Source organism: Cryptotermes secundus, unplaced genomic scaffold (genome assembly GCF_002891405.2).
Source record: "Cryptotermes secundus unplaced genomic scaffold, Csec_1.0 scaffold737, whole genome shotgun sequence".
Taxonomy (NCBI): Eukaryota; Metazoa; Arthropoda; class Insecta; order Blattodea; family Kalotermitidae; genus Cryptotermes; species Cryptotermes secundus.
The window spans coordinates 513,961-539,768 of record NW_019727105.1 but is presented as its reverse complement, the minus strand read 5'-3'; the positions used below and the strand labels follow the sequence as shown (position 1 = coordinate 539,768).

General features: G+C 42.6%; 1 protein-coding gene across 8 annotated transcripts in view; it reads right to left on the bottom strand.

Moving 5' to 3' along the window:
* The window catches only part of LOC111864481 (disco-interacting protein 2), a 624,392-nt gene that overhangs the window by 102,276 nt on the left and 496,308 nt on the right, over window positions 1-25,808 (bottom strand). For 5 of the 8 annotated variants that reach the window (XM_033751450.1, XM_023851750.2, XM_033751448.1 and 2 more), the window contains one exon: window positions 8,249-8,368. The exons of 2 other annotated variants lie outside the window; for them this stretch is intronic. In XM_033751450.1, coding sequence (XP_033607341.1) covers window positions 8,249-8,368 — 120 coding nt within the window. Of the gene's footprint in view, window positions 1-8,248; window positions 8,369-10,953; window positions 11,038-25,808 lie in introns of all 8 variants that reach the window. One more of the 8 variants, XM_023851752.2, reaches the window with a different exon arrangement.

Below are 25,808 nucleotides of genomic sequence, written 5' to 3'. Positions count from 1 at the left end.
ACATTCCCGCGGCAACGAATAGGCAAGTAACAATCGAGTAACTTCAGTTGCTACGCAACGGCGCTGTAAACACGCCTTCCCAACATGAGAGGCAGTGTTTTCTACGTGGTCCATGCAAAGTGGTTATAAAGAAAAGATAGTCGAGTTTCGAGCCGCTAGACTGTCAGGATATGAGCTTTGGTGCAGAGGAATTGAACTGAGTTGGCAGCTGCAGAATAATGGCAAGAAAGCAATTCGGCTGTGAAAAGAAGCCTTCATGTGTGATTTGAAGCTACAGTGAGACTGTTATAAATCCGCTGCCAGGATACGACTAGTGAAGACTGAGAACCCTAGTTCGTGTGTAACGCTGAACTGTAAAGTGTGTAGATCAGCAATAGCGCTGTAACTGCCTGTAGTCTCGAGTGGTGTGTATAAGGTGTCAATAAATCCAATCATCCAAACCAAAACCCGTCAGTAAGTCACGTACACACCCCCTACACCTGACAATATGTTGGCCCTTTCCTATTTACTTCTGCGTCGCCCCAGCAATCATCTGTGACAGGCCGCACATTCTTCCAATTAATTTGCTGTTGGACATTATCCATCATCTTGTCTGTTCTTAAAAAACCGTCATGTTTCTTTTAAAAAGTTTCGGGGACTGGATTCGGTCCCCGTCCTCAAGTAAAATCTACTCAGTTGGGTCCAATAGACAGAGCTAACTATCTCAGGAGGTAGGGGCTAGCTCTGTCTACTGGACCCAACTGAGTAGCTTTTACCTGAGGACGGGGACAGAATCCAGTCCCCGAAACTTTTTAAAAGAAACATGACGGTTTTTTAAGAACAGACAAGATGATGGATAATGTCCAACAACAAATTAATTGTAACAATTTACCATCATCACAAACTTTTAGATCTTATTCACTCATTGTTCATTCAACACAAATTAATTTCAGGCTTCATGCATATCCTTTGACAATTTATGAAACCAGCAAACAAAAATTATTCTGGTAGAAACAAACTAAAATTCACATATTTTGCAGAAAACAATTATTGATAAGTAATACGCTTCATAATAATGGCTCGTTATCCAGAAAGTAGCCGTTTTAAAACCCTTCTAATCATTGCAGGTTTCCTGTGGTTTCATACAGCTCACAAGGAAATTTCCGGGATCTTATTATGCAACATGCTACGGCCGCTCTTACACGCACTTCTAAATTCACCACCGTCTTGCGTTTATATCATAAATGGCGCAACTGTCTTGTTTCCCCTTCCCTGCATTTACTGATTTGAATTTCTGGCTATTCTTTCCTTTAATCTGTTTAGTGGTTCAGAACGGCTGTTATGAAGAGTTCCACCTTCTGGGATATAACGTCGTGTAGCCCGTTGATAGTTAACCGACGTTTCATAGGAACGTATCACCACCATCTTCGTGTTTGCTGCCTACTTCATGTTGGCTTCTTGCTTGACTTACTGTTCAACACTGAAGACGGAAGCAACATAATCAGCAGAAACGTCGGTTGACTTTCAACTGATTACACGGCCTTATACCTCAGAAAGCAGAGCTCTTTGGCCTGCATAATTAACCGTAAATATAGAAAAGTTATCAGAAAACATACAAATATGTAAGAATGATAACAATTTAGGACCAACACACCAATGAATTACAAATGCTACTACGGCTGGGTAGGTACTTACTCATCTGGCAATGAGATTATGTACTTTCATGCAACTCCAATGGTCATGATCCTGGCGCCATGGGGTACTTTGCGGAACCATCCCGGCATACGCCTGGAGGGGCTGGGGTAAACCAAAAACAGTCAGAATATCCAGACTCGGGCCACATATTTGAACCCGGGATTCCTAGAATAAAAAGCTGGAGTACTGACCGAAAGCCGCGCTCGAATGTGTAATAATCCTACTTTCTATTCAAGAGTACATGGGTTCAAATACCTGTACGGAGACCGGCTATTATGATTGAGAGTTTGGCGTGATGTAAGGATACCTTAACTCAAGAGGCGGCCGCTTCTTTCCGCATCCTGTCACCCCAAGCTATACAGCCTACGAGTTATATGCATCTTGGCCTAACAAACCGTAAATAAAGAAGTAAATACGATCCTCGAACTGGACCCTTTCCTGAATCAGTCCAATCCGGTCCACACCTTCATGTCTCGCAATCCAGTCTGTAGTCCAAAAGTCGTAGAGCAGGAACAACTGGTGACATCCTGTACAGTCGAAGTCGGAATCTCTCCGGGGCATGATACAGGTGCGCCTGTTTGTCTGTGGCTGCCACGAAATTGATTTCCTTTGTTGCATGCCGTATGCCCCCTCAGCCGCCAAAACTTTTGTGAAACAGACTGAAAGAAAACCCCGGCAGCTATCTGCCTTTATTGTTTCTTCGCTGCGCCACCTCTCTCTTGACGAAACTAAACAAAACCCCTCCTACAAAGAGATGGAAGAGAGAGTTTACTTCTTTGGTTCGCAGCAATATGTTCCTTATCCCACGCATAAAGACATCTGTGCATTATTTAAAAAAATGCACCACTCAGTGTTGTCTTCAAGTTTGGATCAGATTCTGTATGCAAGATGCATTCTTCCAGTACATAGGGAAAGGTGATTGAGCGCAGTCAAGTGCTGTGGTGCGCTCTGTTGTGAGTTAACAATGAGCTGACTCATGCAATATGATGAATGCTTGTTTATTTATAAATAGCTAAAGCATTGGTGAGCGGCCCTTGTAGCATGAGGTCCACATAATTACCTCAAATCTTAGGCTGGGCCCGAAGCCGGATGATTACAGCACAATTTATACTTCTTCTTTCTCTTTAAACACTGTAACGAAACTTCGGAGTTTCGTAAGAGAGGGGAATTCCTGGAGTAGGTGTGCAACTAATAGCTCCTCAAGAACGAGTCTTCTTCCTCTTATTTATCACGGGTTCGGAACCCTGGTGTTCCGATTCAACATTTATTCTAAACTATGAATCCTTATGCATTTGGTAGAACACCTTGCATGGGGGGGGTCGACCCACAGTAAGACCTCTATCTACACAGGACAACACACCACACGAAATAACCGAGAGACACGACACGAATGTCCCAAGCGGGGTTTGAACGACGTAACATCGCACACTTCTTGGGTCCCAAATTATTGAATATAACAGACTGAGTCTCGGTTTATTTAAAGTCGGTTCGGCATGATGCCTGAAGTTTGCATGACGGTGAATTTTAAGATCACGGTGTCGCCGTGTAGTTTGGTCAATACCGCATGAAACAACGTTGGAAAGGGAGGACAGGAGACGTCAGTAGCAGCTGGGTTCGTTTGATTCGAATATACCCTGAAGACGGAAGCAGCAGGCACCTTAGTGACAATGGTAAAATCTACAGAAGTACACGACGCCACATTCAAGATAATATCTTCGGTTGTGTAAGGAGTCAAGGGCGGCCGGCGCGTAGGGCTGACAACCTGAACACCATTTGTGTGCTGATTTCCTATAGAATGTTGGAGCCTTGGAGTCTCACAACCTTATGGGTCTCCACGGCCTCTTACGGCGACAGCTAATATCTTTTAGGCTATCCCTGTAACAGGCCGTGGAGGCCCGTAGGGTCGTGAGACGTTGAGGCTAACACATTTTCTAGAAAATCTGCTCATAGATGGCGGTGAGATTGTCAGCCGTACGCGCCGGCCGCCGGACAATAAACTAGAATACAGCGAAATGGTACATCAGAAGCTAACCGGTGACTCTGCAAACAGCGGCCGTTGCTAGGTAATGCCCTCAACATACACACACGCAACAATAGAACGAGGTTATGCAATCCGAGTCTGAGCCACATCTGCGTAAACGCGTTCACGCGGAATCGAACACGCACGCAACAATAGAAAAACGGTGTTTTCGATGTGGTCCGTGCCGAGGAATCNTTGTCAGCCGTACGCGCCGGCCGCCGGACAATAAACTAGAATACAGCGAAATGGTACATCAGAAGCTAACCGGTGACTCTGCAAACAGCGGCCGTTGCTAGGTAATGCCCTCAACATACACACACGCAACAACAGAACGAGGTTATGCAATCCGAGTCTGAGCCACAGCTGCGTAAACGCGTTCACGCGGAATCGAACACGAACGCAACAATAGAAAAACGGTGTTTCCGATGTGGTCCGTGCCGAGGAATCACCTTGAAGACAAATTATCAGTGGTCAGTTGAAAGCAGCCTGTGAAAAGGAGGCTAGGAGGTTGGTGTGAAATGGTCACCNTCTGGTCATGAGCCCCACATGGGGCTCGAAACCAAGACTTACTGACTGACTGGTCGTCAGTCGCAAGGTGACTTTGACTTTGAGTGGTCAGTTGAAAGCAGCCTGTGAAAAGGAGACTAGGAGGTTGGTGTGAAATGGCCACTAGCCTGGGACCCAGTCAGTTGAGGGTTGGCTGTTCAGTGGAGTTCTGTACGGAAGAAAAAAGTTAGTTGCGAGAGTGCGGCTGTGAAAAGAAGACTTTATGTGTGATATTTGGGGCGTCTAATTCAGTGAGACTGTTATAGTTCTTGTGTTAAATCTGTTGCCAGGAAACGGTTAGTGGAGACTGTAACAAACTGAGAACACTAGTCTGTGTGTGTCAGTGTTCTGTAAAGTGTGGTTTCGAGTGGTGTGTATAAGTGGTCAATAAATCCAATATCCAATCCATGCCCCGTCTATAGTCACACCTCTAAATCCTGACATTATGTTAAGTAAACTCTTCTCAGATTCGCTGCTTCAGTTCTGTGAAGCTGTAAAAAGTAGAAGTTTATACAAGTCACAACGTGCGTATGTCGACATGTTTAGACTGCGCTATTCGTTTCATCTTCTACATTTTGTGTTTTACTGAACTGCCGTTAAACCGGCCGCAAGTAAGCATAATAGACAGCAAGAAACGCCATTTGGGACGTTGTGAACTGCATCACAAAGTACACTCTTTCCAGTCTTGTCTCAGTAAACTTACAAGCTAGTCGGCAAAACTGTAATTAATCACAATAATTAACTCAGTTCTTATTTTTCCTTAAAATCTGACAACTTATATATTAAAATCATTCNAAACTGGATCTGTTTCCGTCCTCAGGTGAAGGAAAACCCTATTCTGCTGGGTCCGTTAGAAAGAGCTAGCCTCAATCACTGGGACTCAGTTTTTATTTTTCCTTAAAATCTGACAATCTATATATTAAAATCATTATGAAGAATGGAACTTTATACTATAAAAACGTGAATGAAACGAATGAATGAAAACAAGTTTCATACAATCCAAATACCAAGAACAATCCCTAACTAGAGGAAGAGTTTCAAATTCGTTCTTATTTCACTCATATTTTGTTGCACTCTGTTGCGTGAATCACTATACACAATACGTGTATTACTGTATCCACTGTCAACACAACTCGGTCTCCAGCAGAGTGGGTTCATGTCTAAGACGACATCTTTCGGAACAGCTGCGCCATCTTCTGGTCTTGTTCATAGCTACAGTTAACGTATCATACACTTAGCGTAGACTTACGTATAAGCCGAGTGGATTCATTGGTGTGTAATATAGGTAGGTCACCCAGAAAATAATGCAACAAATATTTTTTATCATTCACAATTTATTTTATTATAACGTGACGGATTTGCTCAAAGCTTTCAGCGATGGGGCCAGAAAAAAACCACTGCTAGGTAAACCCATTCATAACGCGGGCAACAATAGAATAATTGCCGTTTCTATAACAATAGAGTAAAATGATCACTGCTGGGCAAGAGCGTGGTACACAACTTTCGCTTCAGCACGTGACAACAATAGGGAGTCCACTGCTAAGCAACAGCGAGGTAAAGAAACTTCATCAACAATACAGGCTGATTTTCGTTGGATCTGTGCAAAGTGGTTATAAATGAAGCGAATTCAGAAGCTATAGTCCATTCGCGGAAACGAGACAGTCAGCGTAAACACAGCAAGCCCCGAGTCGCCACAGCTGACAGCAAGGAGTGGACAAAGCGCGCAGTTACTCAGTGTACTCACTCCATTCGGACGCACGTTAACCTGCATTCAACTGAAGAGTGAACATTGGACGCCTCTGCAACGAAACACGCATCACGTGATCGCTGCATGATTTCATTCAAAGAGCGAAGGAGACACCCCGTGCATTTGTTTACGAGGACTCTCTCGTCTACGCGAATGGACTGTAGTAATAGTTGAGCGAGTATCAGGACGAGAATGGAGCATGTCATAGGGAATTCTGAAGATTAACGGTAGCATTATAATTGATTGTAATTGTAAATAAGTGCCAATAAATCCAATCATCCAATCCAGAACCCACTATCAGTCATACTAACACCTCATATGTGACGATAACTACAAATATGTCACACTGCTACCTGAATCTCCGGCTAACTAAACCTATTTTTCAACGTAGTCTCCTTCTGGCCTTACGCCACGGAAGTACGAGAGCCTGTATGTCTTCGTGGTATCACTCTGCAGGTCTATACCGCAACCGGCTGTTTACTATACTTCGGAAATGCCTTCCTCCACCAACCTGTTTGTTAAGCTTGGTGGCACTGTCATTTCAGCGCTCCTCTCGTATAACTTCTCTTCGTGACTGCGCTGTCTAGAGAGACACTGACTGCAATAACGGAAGTACAGCTAAGGCATTTAGCTAATTCACCTGCAGATCATCACTAGGGTTCTATCCTTATTTAGGCCGCGCCATAGCTCAAGCGGTTAGTCGCTGGCTTCCCACTGCGTCGGCCCGGGTTCGATCCCGGGTCTGGTCAAGTGGGATTTGTGGTGGACAAAGTGGCGATGGGGCAGGTTTTCTCCGAGTACTTCGGTTTCCCTGCCAATCTTCATTCCACCAATTGCTCCACAATCACCCTCACCTATCATCTGGGGCTGGAACAATAGGCCAGAAGTGGCCGCAGTATAAGGGACTTAGTCCCACCCCACTAGCAACAAAAAAATAGGGGATTACGTTAAGGATATTTGCAGACTATGCGTGCTATTACACCAGAAAAAGGCAATGTCTACAATTCTTATCACCTTGTTACTTTTACACTTATAGGTGGTTTACGTTCAGACAAAACTAAACGACTGATACTGGAATGACCACAACGTTCAGTCCAGTCCCTCTGCAACATTTTCCTCTTATAAACATCACTGAAAGTATATACACTGTACAACTAACGCTGCAAGCTGTAAATCATATCCAAAATAAAGACCTAAATTATCTTTCAGCTATTTAAGCCGAATTGCATTCGCTTCCATTAACAAGCATTCCGTCAGTTTCATTAAAATGAAAGCATTAATGCAGAGGTTTCAAGATTACCATATTATTATCCTATTATTCAACCCAGAGAATTCCTTTTAATATTTACACATTCCCAAATAAACCCTGTTTACAGACCAGTTTTACTTGTGATTAAAATGCTTCGGTAAAGTACATTTCGAGCAATTATGTATAAGGAAATTTGATACAGCACAACAGTCAAACATTCGTCCATTCATTCCTTTCTTTTGCCAGTGCACAATATAATCTCAAACAATCACGATGTTTCACATCTCAGAAACAACTTTACAGTGGTCAACTTCAAAATCACGTATTTCAGCAACATACGAAAGGAGTACTCCAGTCTGGGTATATGCATTATTTGTATTGGCACAGATAGGCGGCACTGCAAGTCGTTTCGTTTTGGTTAAAGAAACATAATGTTTTGGAAACAGCCACTTTCAAAGGACCTGTGTTTCTTCGTCCTCAAAGAGATGACGGCCAATGTCCAACATATGTGACAGTTTTACGAAATATCACATGTCTTCGGGCTCAGAGGAACTCTGGTTTATTCAGATCACCTAGTGCTGATGGGGCAGCGAAACACAGAAGGTTACGACGGGCTGCGTATGTAGCCAGACTGGGGATACAAGGAAGTATAAAATATCACATAAGGGTGGGGATTAGAGAAATAGGTTCTCAGGTCTTTCAGGATAGTGCCAAGTCGTGGTTTTTGTATCAGTAACGTCGAACCTTCAGGTTCTGCTATCACAGACTTGGTTAAGACAATGTGTTCTTAAAAATCGCAAATACTTTCTGATAAGAGCATTACAAATTAAATAATACAAAGACACGATACAACAAACCAGTCTCTCTTTATGAAATAGGGTAAACAGGCTAGAAAACAAAACAAATATTAATAAATAAAATACAAAATATCATTTGAAGCGCCATTGTAAAAGTGTTTAGAATCAATGAAACATCGTGTTCCTCAGGAGGCAAGCCCCATGTCTGCACTTACCTGAGTGGTAGCGACTCTCATGGCGCGTCAGGCGACGATTCCCTCGCCTTCGTGCCCTTGTTCCGGGGCTGGAGGACCCCCCTTGGGGCCCCGTTGATGGAAGTCCTGAGATACTACGAACTGCAAGAACAGACACACAAGCGTGCTACTACATCACAACAGCACACAGACGGACATTCCCACTCCAGTCACATGCTGCCCTCCCACATCCTTCCCAGTCGTCCTGAGCTGCAAGGACGGGCTATCCCGAGAAGTCAGCTACTTCCCACACAGGTCCTCTCAGTGTTCAATTAAAACGGACTTTTTATTTGATTTTGCATGGAACTGTGCAATATGTATTATACATCTTACTGTTCTGACCGGCCGTCCTTTTCTTCGCTGATAGTGATAAACCTGGGAGCCGAATTCATTCAGGGAATATACAAGAACTGTCAAGAGCGTTTACAGGGTTGAGACATTTTGTAGCCTGTTATATACTCACATATACCAATTTCAATCAATTACGAATTTTTTATTTCTACTGAAATAAGAATATGCAAATCTGCATTGAATAATTTTTCCATTTTGCACAAAGTCTTCTCTCCAGCGTGTTATTTTGGAAGAAATAAGTCCAAATCATTCAATGTTATTAGACCATATCGAACATAATAAAACGAAAACAAACATGTTAATTAAATATTAAATAACATCTACTCATTGCAAATGGTGAAATGCATTATGCGTTATAAAGTCATACGGGAAGAAGTTCAAGGCATTTAACTGTTGAAGCAGAAACGCAGAATATATTCTTGTACCCTTGAAAACAAATATGGCTGGTTCTGGGCTAAAGAGGCATATTCAGTATTCCAGGTGAGTGACATGAGAACACAAAGTACTTTTCATTGTATTTTTAGATAACGTTGAAACTGAAACCTAATCTAACTGTTCCAATTCGACACGGATACTTTATACAACGCAGAAAACTATGTCGTCAACGTGTTTATAAAACTATCCGCAACGTAGCTGCAAAGAGAATAGCATACCTCAAAAGTAACAATTTTGCACTATGGGTGTATTGATTTGTAGTACCATTCTGTTCCTCAGACTAATCAATAAAGGCGGAAGTTCGCTGTCCCAGAGCGTATCGATAACCCCTTCTCTCTCTCACATCGACCTGTTATAAAGGCCCTGGTGGGGTGAAAGATCCAAGCATCCGTGGGTGTGCAAGGTCCAGAAGCATCCCAACATGCAGGCACGTGCTCAAAGAAAACAAACAAGCATATGCAACAAGCAAGAAACACGCAACATGCAACCTCTAGAGACGCCGTGAGCTACGGATAAGAACACCATCTTCCACAAGGATAGAATGCACAAAGTTGTTACAACAGCAGATACAGAAATGTTCCAACAACAGTTTTTCTGTAAATTCAGTGTTAAAACGTAATGCAAAAGAAGTGGCTAGGGATCTATGTTTTTTTCCCTGAATGGAGACGATCTGTCGCCTATTTAAATCCACCTTCATTACAAACAAACGGATCTTCTGCTAGCGATATCGGATGCAGAGATGTGACAGCAACTAATAATCATACGGATACAATGAAGCGTTAAGATCTCGAAATAAAACTATAAAACTTTATCAGTCCCCTTTACTGAATGAAATCAAGAACTGTGCACCTTCATTCTGTTCCACCGTTCATTACTCGTTAGACAGTTTACCGTTCCTAGCCACGGGGTCTATATTCCCGTTCGAACGGCCTGTTACTGCATCTTAAGATGAGTGAAACGTGCCATATCAAGGTAATAATAATAATAATAATAACGCACCGCTATCAAAAAGACAGCATTTTGTGTGCAATGTTCTGTAGTCTCTTCGTAAATATAACTTCAGAGTTACAAAGTGTATACGCAATGCTAATGTATTTTCTGGTCTCATAAACTACTCAAATAGCAATTACAGTTCTTGGGATAGGAAGTGAAGCTCGTGATAAATATTAACAAACAGTATTACTTGCGAAAACGTGCATCAGTTACTTCCAACAAGTATCATTACAAACACAAAATCAAGCTAAAAATTATCATACCGATTCAAAGTAATAACATATTCTTAAGTATATCAAAAAATTAAGTGATAATACGGAATTCTGAACACCAGATAAAGACAACCTGACTACGAGTACGACAACATAAATCATGCTGCACAGACATCTAAACATGATGTCGCGGGTCGGAACATCTGAAAACTTCCCGAAACAAACAACTAAGGCACTTGAGTCAAATGTCTATTTTCAAAAATTACTTTGGCTTAAGTGTTCGTTTTGTCCTGTCCACAGATGTGCGAACTCTGCGACTAACCCTCTCACAGTCTGGACAACATTGCGAACAGAGTCATGAAACTGAAACCGTTATGGAGTTAAATGAGTCAGCCAACAATGGAGCATGCCCCTCGCTGGCAGTCTCGGTTTCCCTTTCAGCCAGATTCCTTATCAGGGTTCATATTTCTTGCAATGACTTGGCTCAATTCTTTGATACTAATTACTTTCCACTCTCCGAGTTGAATTACCTACACGGAACAGAAACACGCGGAGATAACGGAGGCCCCTCGATACGTTCTTGCTTTCTTTAGGGAGTTCTTTTATTAAAGCGAAACGACGGTCGCTTCCAGATGTTCCGGCGGGAGGGTCTCTACTGTACAACAGCAAACTGCGGGAGGGCTACTGCAGATGTACCTGAATGGTATCTCTTCTCGTTGTGAGTGACGCGGCGTTGAGTACGGCGGGGACGGGGCTGCTGGCGCCCCCCAGGAGCAGGAGCTGTAGAACACGGATAACAACAATCGTATCTCAGTATACTGGAAGGAAGAGATAGCTCCTTATCCACATACTCATCCAGAAAGACAAATAGGCCCTCATGATTGCCAATAAAGTGATAGGCACACCAGTCATTCCTGCAGGATTTCCAAATAAAACAGGAAAAAGCATAACGCGGAAAATATGAGTTGCGATTCACTTGTACATAAATATCCAATTCCGTGGAGCTCTCTTGAAACGCTAACAGCTGCTTAGCTTGTCAACATATTCCCCGCTTTTTTAGAATCCGCAGATCCATTACAGCGTTTACAAGAGTCTGCCACTTGAGCTTGTTTTTAGCAGAGCGAATGGAGTCTACAAGTTCACAGCCCATTTCTACACAAACCATGTACGTCTAATTTTCCTAAATTCTCTCTTCCCTCTCAGGTCTACTGCACTTTTCTAAACACTTCCAAATGGTACAACCCCCTCATTGGATCACCTCAATAACACATAACGAAGAGCACAAATGCAGTTCCCCGTTGTAGTCCTGTTTCTAAGGCATTACTGTCTGTACATGCCACGCATTTCATCAGGCGAACACTGTCCTAATACGCTACAGTAAACACTAAAACTTCTCTTGATACTAGAAGAAGAATGCGACGGACGGACTGACGACAGAACGTGTCTGAACACCATGCCTATCCATCACAACACGTAACAGACAGAAAGATACCCCGAAATAATGTTCATATCTTGAGAACTACTGGATCTATTATGATCTTCCTTAGTCTGTATTCTTAGCTTCCTTTATTCTACTATCTAATGACGCATTTCAGCTGCACTGGCTACAGAGTTGAAATGAAGTAAGACCGTGAAGTAACTATCATTAGGTACTTCGAGGGTGCAAGTTTTGAATGGGCATTAACTGAACGAACAAAAACAATTAAAAAAACATTTAACTGCACAGGTACTACCACACCATCGACTCGGATGGAATGATGATTATGAATGGCTAGGTTGATGTCACAAACAGGTACGGTTTTGGCTATTTGGAGGCAGGAATATTATCACAGCATTCAGCCTCATCAACCGTCAACCCAACTGACAAGATTGTTGAAAGAAGCGGTCGCAGTCTAGGCAAGGTAACGCCACAGCATTTGCCTGCAGGAACTGGGTGGATTTGAAACGCGTCAGGCCAGATGGCCGGCCTCTTGGACAAGAACGAAGAAGCAATGCAAACCACTAGACCTCGACGTACGTGAATACTGTCAGAGTCTAATCTACTCATGAGGGCTCGTGGTCCAACAAACCGGAATTGTTAGTAACCATTTAAAATAAACCCATTTTCTATTATACGTATTATACGTAATTCTGAGCCGGGATAGCTCAGTCGGTATAGCGACTGGCTACAGGCTGGACGACCGGGTGGTCGGAGCTCGAGGCCCGGTAAGATCAAGAATTTTCTCTTCTCCACTTCGTCCAGACCGGCTCTGGGGTTACCCAGCCTACTATCCAAAGGGTACCAGGGACATTTTTCCCAGGGATAAAGCGGCCGGAGCGTGAAGCTGACCACTCACCACCAACTAATGTAGAGGTTAAGAAAACGTGGATCTATACACCTTCCCATACGTCATGTCGTAGTGCTTAATTAGTTAAGCACAGGGACAGCTTTACCTTTACCAGGGCTTACGTTAGAGAAACAAATGCCATTACAAACGACGATAAAACTGGCACACGTTACTGGAGGCTATCGTAAATTTCACCTGCAACAGAGGAGCGAAATGTCTATAGAATATCCACGATACCCTGACGTAACTGACGCTTCGGAGCAAAGACAAGATGTTACAGGAAGAATTCACGATATATTCTTTCCTTGAAACCGTTCTATCTCTGTATACATACTCCTTCAATTCTACTTTTTCCAAGGTCTGTAAAGCATGTGAATATACTTAGTGATGTACTCTGTGAATGAATCACTCTAGTTCGGATGGAAATAACGTTTATTTTGTCAGATAAGGAATAAACATTTCTGATCCTGCCAATACTTGCAATTGCCACACAAGAAAGTTCCATACTGTGAATATAGGTTTGATTAAGATCTCTCCCCACACCAAATTTCATTAACCATTGCTACCAAAACGAATTAATAACATTTTCAGGCGGAAGCCATATTCTTGTATTGTTATATTTTTGTTTGTTTTTTTTTCCTTGGCACTACAGCCCCAGTGGGCCTAGGCCTTCCACCATGAACTTCACTGTTCACTTCGGTTTTCCTAGATCTTACACATTCGGTAGGACTCCTTGGGCGGGTAATCAGCTCGTCGCAAGGCCTCTACCTGTACACAAACAGAAAAACGCAACACACAAACTAAACATCCATGCCCTGAGTGGGATTCGAACCCACGATCCCGGTTTCCAAGCGAGCGAAGACAGTACACGTCTTAGACCGCTCGGCTACCGTGACCGGCCTTGTATTGTTTATGCACAGAAAAATAACTATAACAATAACTGCGCATTTTCGAGCATCTTTACTGAACAAATTGTCAGCACCCTATATGATGCGAAGTCAAAGTCGAAACAACCTCAGACGTAAGACTGCCTCCATGCTGTATTTACTGATAGTAAGAATGTATGCCTCCAGTAAAATACGTTCGCACATTTGTTTTTATTTTTCTCCTTTACTGACAATCAGACTGTATAATCTATAAGTCAACGGCCGGTCACGGTAGCTGAGCGGTCTTAGGCATGTACTGTCTTCGCTCGCTTGGAAACAGGGATCGTGAGTTCGAATCCCACTCAGGGCATGGATGTTTAGTTTGTGTATGTGTGTTGCGTTTTTCTGTGTTTGTGTACAGGTAGAGGCCTTCCGACGAGCTGATCACCCGCCCAAGGAGTCCTACCGAATGTGTAAGATCTAGAAAAACCGAAGTGAACGGAGAAGTTCATGGAGGCTCACTGGGGCTGTACTACCAAGGAAAAAAAAGTCAATGAGCTGATTGGTGTACAATATAAAAGCTAACTGTACACTCTTCATGGCGTGAGCGGAATAAATATCCAGTGGTGCTTTCCTCAGTTCCTTAAATCTGTTGGCCAAATTCTTTTGAGTCTTCGATTTTGTTGAGGTTGAAGTAGTGGCTGAGTGGGTTGGAGTGATTTTCTAGTTTGTTGAAGTACTTGGTGCTGTTTTCTCAGATGACTTTTGTTACGTAAGGAATTTTTATATCTGTATGTAGGGTGCGGTTGGATACATACATGGTGCGTTCGTGATGGTTCGGAGTATTTTGGACTGGGCACGCTGTATAATGGCAATGTTGGATTTGCTGGCCCAGCCCCAGAGTTCTATGCCGAATGTCCATATAGGCTTGATGGCTGTTTTGTAGATCAGTAACTTGTTTTCAATGGAAAGGTGGAATTTTCTTCCTATGAGCCAGTTCAGTTATTTGTTTTCTTTTTTTTTTTTGGGGGGGGGTCCATCTGTTTTCTTTTCTTGATTATGTGTTGTCTCCAGTTTAGTTTGTTGTCAAAGGTTAATCCTAGGTATTTGACCTGTTCTTTTGGTTGTATGTTGATGTGATGTATTTGCACTGTGGGGCAAGTGCCTTTTCGGAGGGTGAAAGTTGTTTCTGTGGACTTTTATTCGTTTACCTTGATTTTCCATTTGTTTAGCCATGCTTCTATGAGGATTAGATGATCCTGTAGATGAGAGGAGGCTGTGGTTGGATTGTCGTGGGTAGGGAAGATAGCAGTGTCATCTGTAAAAGTATCTATTATCTTTTTGGGGGGGTAGATCATGGGTGTAGAGAGTGTATAGCAGTGAACTTAGTAAGCTTCCTTGGGGCACTCCTGAGTGGACTGGTAGGCGGTTGGATATTTAATTTATTGCACAAAATCTGATAAAAATATGCTAATTATTTCAACGTTTGTTAGGGGAAATACCCACACATACAGGGAGATAATGACAACCTAAACCTATGAATATTTTGTAAAACACGGGAAGCAGGATAAACGTTTAGGGCATAGGGCTTATTTCTAATATCTGAATAAGTCTAGTTCGAGACAAAAGTGACAAGAAGGCAAAGTTGTCCCTATGTCAATGTAACGTATTATCATAGGATGACAGCGCATTCTGGCGAACACACGCTTTGGGAAACACTGCACAAACGCCAAATAGCCCGCGGGCTGTTCGCCTATGTTCTTCAAAACCGTAGCAACTGAACATGTAGAAATAGTGCTTGGCATGCAGGCAATGAACTTGTCGGCAGATGAAAACTGATTCACGTAGTACAAAGTGGCGGAGCCGGTTGCGTCAGATCAGTAACTCTGAATGTCATCCATCACCCGCGGTGACAGCCAGCGCTTCACGCAGAGTGTTTCTTCATAGTAGTTTACTTCCCTCCTTTAATCAATAAGCAACCCCGAGGTTGAGTGGATAGCGCTCCTGCTTCGAATCAGGGAGACACCGGGTTCATATCTCAGCCCTGATACCTTCTATCCTAAGGTTTTATACCGATTTCCTAAGTGTTTCCAGGACAGGACCTGAAATTAGATGATTGATTTCATTCATAGCATTGTATTATTATGGCTCTAGAGCCCTTTGTTGAGCCTTAGCCGTTTTTTTTTTCATTTGCTTGATTCTATACACATTCGGTAGGACTCCTTGGAAGGAGGATCAGCCCGTTGCAAGGCCTCTACCTACATACAGAACAATACAAACACAGAATAAACGCACACGATAGACATCTATGTATTGAGTGGGATTCGAACCCAGGACCCCACCCGATCCCAGCGTTCGAGCGAGGGAAGACAGTTCATGCCTTAGACTGCGCGGCCACTGGATCGGCATTCATAGGATTTACAAGTCCTTACTCATTAATCATCGTCTCATTCAATGCAATATAACCTGATGTACTGAAAGCTTCCTTAAATAACGTAACAAATTAAATAGTTACAAGGATGATATTTCTCTAGTTCATACCGTTAAACAAAATAAAGATTTATTTCTCTACTTTTCCAGTGTCCAGGCTCGTTGGTGCATTATATTACACACTTAGATACTGTTCTTCTGTGACTCTGTTCGTATTTGCCCTCCGGATGAGGTCACTGGATTTTCAATTAACTGCCACTTCAAGCCGTACTATGGACTTGGGGTCGACTCAGCGTCTAACACATACGAATATGAGCAATCTTCCGGGGGGGGGGTAAAGGGCGGCCAGCGCGTGAGGCAGACCTCACCCGCCATCTGTGAGCTGACTGTCTACAAAATGTGGGAGCCTCGACGTCTCAAGACCCTATGGGCCTCCATGGTCTGTTAAAGGGACAACTTTGCCCTATTTACCTGTGTTATTTGTGCTCTTTCCACATTTAACTTGTTTTTCTGTTTATGTTCAATTCAGTGTCTGCTCCTGACATGCACCTTAACAAAGTACTCAAACTGAACTTAGTTATGACACAGTTCTGCAAAGTTCGCTGTTTTCTTCACATTTCAACGGAAATTTAGTTCAGAGGTGAAGAGTCTGATTTTACGAGAGTAGCCGGTTCGAATCAGGGTCAAGACGTCAGTTATCTTGACCAAATTTCCAAGGCGCCAACCAGTCCCTCTAGTCGAATGCTGACACTTCCTTGATGAAGGTCATGCGCGTTTCCTTTCATTCCCCCCAATTCACCTCCTCCAGCCTAATTCGACAGTACCTCATCTGTTCGTTTTGAAGTGGTTAGCAATCCTACTTCGTATTTCATAGGTCCCCGGTTTACATCTAAGCTTGGGCCTTACTGACTGACTGACGATTGATGATTTTCTTCAGTCTCTGAAGAACAATTTTACTCTGCGAAGCGAAAAGTTCTTTATTTTATTTCATTTAAATGGATCTCTGTCTTAATTACTTACTTACTTATGGAGCTGAGCCCTTCTTGAGGAGCCGCCAATTCTGCAGCTTCTAAAGACTTTCCCAGCATTTTATGGAAACACAGGTTCATTACCGTGCTCACAAGAGCCCTCCACCAGTCCCTATCCTGAGCCAGTTCAATCCAATCCATACCATCCAATCCTATCTCTCTAAGATCCATTTTAATATTGTCCACCCACCTAAGTCGCATCTATTACAAAGATTAAATGGTTAGCGATTTGTAGCAAAACAATCTCTGTTTATTCTGAGAGCCAAACGAAATCCATAACCGTACTCTGAGGGTAAACTATTGAACGTTAAATTACTGATACTACGGACCAGCTCCTGTCAAATTCTGCCCAGCTCACTATTACGAGTAATAACCATCATGTACTTCTCATTCGGCATTATGTAACCTCTACAGTCGGTACAACGCCGTTAAATAGCTCCGGAGTCAGTCGATCTGTATCTCCATCTTAGGTACGATTCACGACTCCCATCGAGGCGGCCCGGGTTCGAGCCCAGGTCATGTGGGATTTGTGGTGGACAAAGCGACATTAGGACAAATCTTCTCCGAGTACTTCGGTTTCCCCTGCCAATTCTCATTCCACTCATTATTCCGCATTCATCATCATCATCATCTATCATCCGGGGCTGGTAGAGTAGGTCAAATAGTCGCTGACGTACCAAGCGGACTCAGTGTCACCTCACCCCCAGAAACTAAAAAAGTAAGGTTCACGAAGCAGACACAGTGCACCTGAAGGTAGCATGCCAAGATGTGACTGGAGAGAGAGAATGATGATCGTCGTGGAGGTACGTTCCCCAAGCCATCCAGCAGTCGCTTCGTCCCTACCTAAGGAACTGTTTTTGTCGGAACCTTGAATTCTCTTTGTACTGTTTACTTCAAGCAAGTGAAGGAACACCTCTTTTCTTCCTGTTGTCTTCCGCTATTGGGACTGAAAAAGGAAATGAAACAGGTCTAAGACCTCTTCGGCACACGGATTTAACCCATTCATCACGCGCTTTGTTTTGTTTATCAGGTTGACTGGGCAAGAGATTCGACGCAGATTCTGTGTGAAGCATAACCCTTACGCCGTTTGTATGAAATAACACTCAACTTACGAAGTACGAAAGGAAGTACCTTGAACTCGTAAAGTGGTTTTTACTTTACTTTCCTTTTTTACGAGGAACGACAGCCTTTAGAATCAACTTCACCGTGAATATGTCGTGTGTCCATAACCACTAACAACTCTTGAATCGACTGACGAATCTTGGTGAAATCTGGTATGATCACAATGGCACTATAGGCTACTTCGACTAACTTATTTTTTTTATTTCCTGTCGTCAATATTACTGACATGACGGTCGTACGAACTTCCGAGGTGGAAGAAACATAGTCACTCAACGGTCTAAACGTATTGTGCAAGTCCTGTTTGGGCTCTTTGAACAATGCAAGACAACATCAACGCGACGGCCGTGCAAGCCTTACATTCAGCGATAAATAAGGACTACGTGCTAGGTATGTGAAATGTTGAACAGAGGCAAATCATAAAGATACCTACAATTAACAAGTTCGGCGAGAAATGTGAACTTTAGTATGGAGATAGACATAAATTCGGTACGAAACACATTTGTGTATTAACAATCACCGACACGGCAACAGTGCAAGACACGAGGGTTACATCTGACAACGTTAACGTACCAGTAGTTCGAACTAAGCGCATAAAGAGATCCTTAAATTTATACAACTAAATTTAAAGTTCGTGCTAGCTTTACGACACTGACTAAAGAATTTCAAGAGAAGTGAGCCTATAAAAATTTCCGAGAACCACCTGCTAGTTTATTCAGGCCGCATACAGCACACTGTCTCTCTCTGGAATTGAACCTCCCGCCGATCCATGCCAGTCATTAGCACAAGCATGGGTGTTCCACAGTACCCACGAAAATCTGAAGTTAACCGTTGAAAACGCAACAAACGCGAACCTCTGATGGGAGCTCACTACACTCTTGTCTTCAGACGATATGTTTGCATTGCACTGTCTAGCGGTCTAGAGGTTAGCACACAAGCCTGGTACTAAAGGCTTTCCGTATACGCTCCCGAGGACATTAACCGAACTTCTTCTTCTTCTGCTTTACTATTGGGGGAAATATGAAACCAGCGGTGACACGTTGTAAGGAAAAAAGCATAATTCTTTCAGGTATTTTCCAAGAACGTACACAGCTTACAAATGTTTGGAAAATAAAAAATATTTTATATTAAGTAATGAGAACTTTGTAATTTAAGTAGGACACACATGATCAAAGCGGTTACAACGGTTTGGGTACTGCAACTAGAACAGTGGGGGAAAGGAATACACATTATTTTGGCGGAGAAACCTGGGAAACTTCCACTTGGACGATGAGTCGTGGGTGAAACTGGCCCAGTATCGTGCCCAAAGGCTGGGCTTCCGCTTATGAATCTTCGGGTACTGCTACTATAGAATTAATTATCCCAGAATTTTAAAAGGGGCAGAGAAAAATCAACAATAACCCTTCTCAAGATGGCTGGTCTTCGCAACGCGCGACCATGACTCAGGATCATCTAATTAACACGAAAAGTGCTCACTAAAGTAAATATGACCTTAGAACATCAGCTTTACAGCACAAGACCTGGTGCAAACGTGATAAATAATTTTTGATAGGGGAACAAGATGTCTGTTATAGGGTAATAAGTGCATGTTTCGTGCCCTGAATCGTGTTATTCAAATTGAAAGGGAAGTTTGATAGCTCGGCTGTCTGAACAAAACATGGTATCATTCGAGAAAACTGATATCTGCGAACAACACTAGTTAATGCTTAATTATTTCATAATTTTGCTCTAATCATTTGTGCAATAACTTACATTATGATGATTATACCCAGCACAGTTATCGCAGCATATTATTTCAATTTCGCGAAGTGTCACAAGACCTCACAGTGGCTTCAATACAATACTGGATGCAAATTTTAATAACATCCAACAGACCGTATTACACACGAATGTCAGTGTTCTGTGCAGCCAGCGGAAACGTGTCTGTTGCCAATAACTGCCGTTTACAGCCGGGGGGAGGCTCGAGTAAACTACGGACACAGGTTACGGATACAAGTTCCAAGACTTCTTAAAGGTAACATCCAGTTTAGCTTCTCTCGATAAGTTCACACGCGTAGATGTGTGAAGGGACCAAACCATCTGCAATACTTACACAACTGTCGAAGGTCGTTTAATAAACTATTAAAGAACTAAGACTGTCAAGAGTAATCAGTTTAATCGATTAATTATTAACTGATTATCGCCGTCTTCCACAGAAGATTCTGTCAGAAAATATGAAGATCTCATTCTTTTGCACACCAAGGGGTACAATGAAACATCTGCATTCTGTATTTCAGCATCCCGTTGCAATTGTTCAACTTAACGCCCAGTATTTGCAGTCCGTCAATATTGCAACACTCTTCCATTCAACACTCAATTTTTAATTAAAAATTTTTACTAAAAAATTGAGTGGTGAATGTAAGAGTGTTGCAATATTGACGGACTGCAAATACTGGGCGTTAAGTTGNTGGACGTTAAACATCTGCAACCAAATATTACACACGAGTATGACAACTCTGGAGATGACGATAGGGTCAATACAACAAACCACTCGGATAGAAATGCTACACGACACATGGGAAAACATTTCGATCCAAGAGAGGACGTAACAGGTGGACAGAGAAAAGTAAATAATGAAGGGATTCACAACTTGCAGGCCATCCTTCAGAAAATATTGTTAAGCCAATCAAACAAACAAGAGCGAGCTGGCCGGGGACATCGGGACATGAGATATGAATTCGACATTTTAGCAGAAACATCTGAAGGATAAGACTATCTGGGAGACACTAGCAAAGATGGAAGATAATACTACAATGGATCTTAAAGGAACGGCGTGAAAGTGTGGTCTGGATTCACCTTGCCGAGTGATGGGCGCTTATGGACCCTAAAATTTGGCCCTTCGGGCTTCACAGAGATAGGAATTTCTTGGCCCAACTGAGAAATCACCAGCTTCTCATAAAATACTTTGTTCCTGGAGTTATACGCCTATTTCTTATATATATTCCTACACTAACAAGGAAACTGTGCATCACTAGCAATATCACATTTACTTTTCTGAAACTGTCTTCTTCGTATAAGAACGGTCACTATAAGACTTAATACCATCACCATGCGGGCTACCAGCAACGACCTTGTTTCGAGCTATGTACAGTGAGACTGCAGCGATACAGAAGACGAAAATTTAACCTGCACCACCCTGTTTCGTGCTCACACCCTCATACACATAGCTGTTACATCGTCAGTCTGTTTATAACTGTGGTGCTTACGAGAATATTTGAATAGTAATATGGGCGGCAACTGAATCAAACCGGTCGTTTGGAGAAAACAAGTTTATCCTTCTAACCCAAACCAAAAACGCCTGTAGTACAAGTCCATGATCAAACGCGAAAACATCCCCCCCCCCTTTGATACCCGTGTTCTTGTTGCCTGTTACGACCGGTAGAACACACAATTCGCTGACTCCTCTTATGGTACAAGATAGGGTCCTGCTTGCGTGCATCGTCGGGTCACAACAGACGCATTTGAAAGCATTAAATTGTTACAAATGTATATTTATTAACCAAATTAACCTATTTCATTTATGTACTCAATCAATAATATTTATATAATACATCGGAATTATTATTATAAGATATAAAATTCGAGTATTATTATAAGATATAAAATAAGAGAACAGTTATAATAAAGGTTTCATCACCTACGCATGTTACGTAGCACGCTGAAGTGCTATCCAATCAGCGTTCTGTCTCTCTTGTTAGTCACACATTTGTTATAACACGTACACATGCTTACAGAATGGCGCAGTACACACATAAAGAACACAACTCTACAGCGGAGAGAGAGGGTTAGTTGAAGTGAACAACAATTCACAACAAAGACAACTGTTATATAAAACCTATTATCTTTAACTGACTGAGCAGAGCAAATAGAATTACTTTCGTCTGGCTGAAGAAATGCGTGTAAGACGAGTAGGGGTTAACTGGAATATGATTAGCTGAAATGTGTTACAGAGAAGTGAAACGCATACGTTCAAAAGAAAAGCATAACAAACTGTGCGTTTGAGGTCAGAAGTCAGGCGAAGGAAATTTCATTATAAACAGATTCATCCACACTGCCTACAAGGGTTCAGGTACGGTAACATTCCTGGGACCCCTGCTGAGCTTTCACCGTGACATGGAGACAAGGAATGGAAGACTGTACTCCAGTGTGGTAATCATAGTTTCGAAATGTAGAAATGTATGCTATTCTGCATACAAAGCCGCGATGCTCATTTCTTGCATACACAAATTTAATGCTGCAACGCTAACACTCGTATGCACGGTCATACGTTATTTTTCCTTGCGTTTTCTTAAATATTCAGTTCGTTCAGAAACCATTTACTATTTCAACCTTGCGTCAGACAAATTTTCTGCTGCCATTATGAGTTCTGAATCATGTAGAGACATAACAATTTAAAGCCTGAATTTTATTATGCAGAATTCCATATTTAACTTAAACGAATTTCGCTCTGAAACTAAACCACTGAAGTGGTCACGTCGAAATATAGTTCGCAATTATGCACATTAAAATCCGTACTTGCCTAATAATGACTGCAGCAAATTTCGGCTGCTGGTACACACTGCAAATGTCAAAAAAGAAACAATCAACTGTAACGTAAAATCGCTATCAAGATACGCAAGTTCCAAAATGGTTAATAAATCCACTCAACATTATAAATTATTCATAAATGGGAACAGAATGCAGAATTATATATTATAATTAATACCATGGACATCGAACAAGCATCATGTGGCTTCCCTGCCGTTTTGCACCACGGACATCGAACAAGCATCATGTGGCTTCCCTGCCGTTTTGCACCACGGACATCGAACAAGCATCATGTGGCTTCCTTGCCGTTTTGCACCACGGACATCGAACAAGCATCATGTGGCTTCCCTGCCGTTTTGCACCACGGACATCGAACAAGCATCATGTGGCTTCCTTGCCGTTTTGCACCACGGACATCGAACAAGCATCATGTGGCTTCCCTGCCGTTTTGCACCACGGACATCGAACAAGCATCATGTGGCTTCCCTGCCGTTTTGCACCACGGACATCGAACAAGCATCATGTGGCTTCCTTGCCGTTTTGCACCACGGACATCGAACAAGCATCATGTGGCTTCCCTGCCGTTTTGCACCACGGACATCGAACAAGCATCATGTGGCTTCCCTGCCGTTTTGCACCACGGACATCGAACAAGCATCATGTGGCTTCCTTGCCGTTTTGCACCACGGACATCGAACAAGCATCATGTGGCTTCCCTGCCGTTTTGCACCACGGACATCGAACAAGCATCATGTGGCTTCCCTGCCGTTTTGCACCACGGACATCGAACAAGCATCATGTGGCTTCCCTGCCGTTTTGCACCACGGACATCGAACAAGCATCATGTGGCTTCCTTGCCGTTTTGCACCACGGACATCGAACAAGCATCATGCGGCTTCCCTGCCGTTTTGCACCTCGGACATCGAACAAGCATCATGTGGCTTCCATGCCGTTTTGCACCACGGACTTCCAACAAGCATCATGCGGCTTCCCTGCCGTTTTGCACCACGGACTTCGAACAAGCATCATGTGGCTTCCCTGCCGTTTTGCACCACGGACATTGAACAAGCATCATGTGGCTTCCCTGGCGTTTTGCACCACGGACACCGAACAAGCATCATGCAGCTTCCCTGCCGTTTTGCACCACGGACATCGAAGAAGCATCATGTGGCTTCCCTGTCATTTTGCACCAAGGACATCGAACAAGCGTCATGTGGCTTCCCTGGCGTTCAATTTTAATCGCTCAGCTTGTTACTTGCTTCTTGCTTCTTTGGCTTACTCCCCACTCTAAATGTGGAGGAAATACGTTCTTCCGAAAAGTCGGCCGATTTTTACCGGACGACACAGCGTAATCTTCTTAGTCAGCGCTTTCAGAACCTCAAATCCGATGGCTGTTTCGTACAAATAAAACTGCGCTGGCGTCTCGAAAGCATGTGGTCGCACTGTGACATATTTTGTTGGGCATAAAGAATATCTTAGGAGATCACGAAATTGAGAGGCAATGGAAACTGACAAAGAAAATATTTGATATCTCTATGAAAAAAAAACAAACCTGACAATTCTACTGCAGATGATCATATCCTGCAATCTTCGATAAAGCGCTTTAGGGTTCTAAAACATTTCTTTATCTGGCGGTTGGTCGTATCATGTTATTCCAGAGTTGTTCTGCTAGTTTGGCTGATGCATCGTACCCATCAACAGGCCTAGGAGAAACGTAAATTTTCAACATTCTCTTTATTCTCTATATCTGCTCGACAGTTTACCGTTGACTTCATCCATCTTATTGATGTTCTGTTGTAGAGTGCCACTCTGATGTCACACACGTGTCTTTATCTTAAATTTCTCACTTGTTTTTTTCGGACACCTGCAATCTGTACTGGCAGCCGGAGTTTTTCATAGATTCTCTAATAAACAGGTCCTACTACTATGCAAAGCTTCAGATAACATTTTGACATGACCACTTGGGTGGTTTCTTGTCAATTTTATAATGTACATATGTGAGGAAACATGTATTATGAAGACTAACTGAAACATGTGGTAGCAAAATATTGCTCACGCGTAAATAATTTACAGTGGAAAACTAAAAATGGGGTTTCACAGAAGAGCAGCTGGTTTTGACGAATAAGCAATCTATCTGACATAAATTTCTGACCATACTACGTGCAAATTTAACTGCGCTTGAAGGCGCTTTATGAAAATTTAATACCACGGTTTAAATTATTAAAAATATAAATGAAAAGCGTATATTTCAGTCTTCGCTATAACTCTGAAAACAGGTTATAATAGGTAGGAAGTGATTCGCAGGCTGAAACTGATCCGAGAGGACAACACGGATCAGCAGTCTCCATTACTAGTCACATAGATCCCTTTGTTAAGGATCTTGATATCTTGGGCTGTGATGGAATCCATAATGTTCAAATCTTTAAGGATGATATCACATGGGAGAATGAATGGCACAGAGGAACGGATGGTTGACCCCTCACTCCCGACCCGCCTTGAATATAAACTCTCACGTAAAAAACATCCACTCGATGGGATTCAGGAAACTAGAAAAGTTCGCATCTGAACTGAAGTGAAAGTGAGCGGCAGGTTTAAAAATAGAACCCCCTCCCCTTACTTCCTTGCGATACGAATGGGATGAAGTCATCAGCCTCGCGCTGAATAAAGACAGAATAATCCCTCTAGAAAAAAAAAAAAAAAGAGTCTTCCTTTCACACAATCTGGAATTTCGTTATGCACAAACATTTAAACACTCTCTGAACATTCAAACGTAAGGCTCCACCTGGTAACCAACATGGTATCAATTTGCGACATCACACAGTTAACATAAACAAACAACCAGTATGTAAGATTTGAGGTTTTCACGGCGGTGACCGTGAAGAATGCCTGAAGTATTTGAAAATCAAAACGATATAGTAGTTACTTGAAGAATGCCGTCTTCTGGGATGTGGCGCCGTGTAGACATAGTATAAAGCGACGTTTCGGAAGAACGTATCGCCTCCATTTTCAGAGTAGAAGAAAAATAAAACAAATCCTCGAGCGAGGATCCAGCGACAGCAGCAGCCCCTACTCACGCTGGTTCCTCGCTCGCGGATGTTTTCTTTCTTCTACCCTGAAGATGGAGGGGTTACGTTCCTCCAAAACGTCGGTTTATACTATGTTTACACGGCGCCACATCACACAAGACGGCATTCTTCAAGTAACTAATATATCGT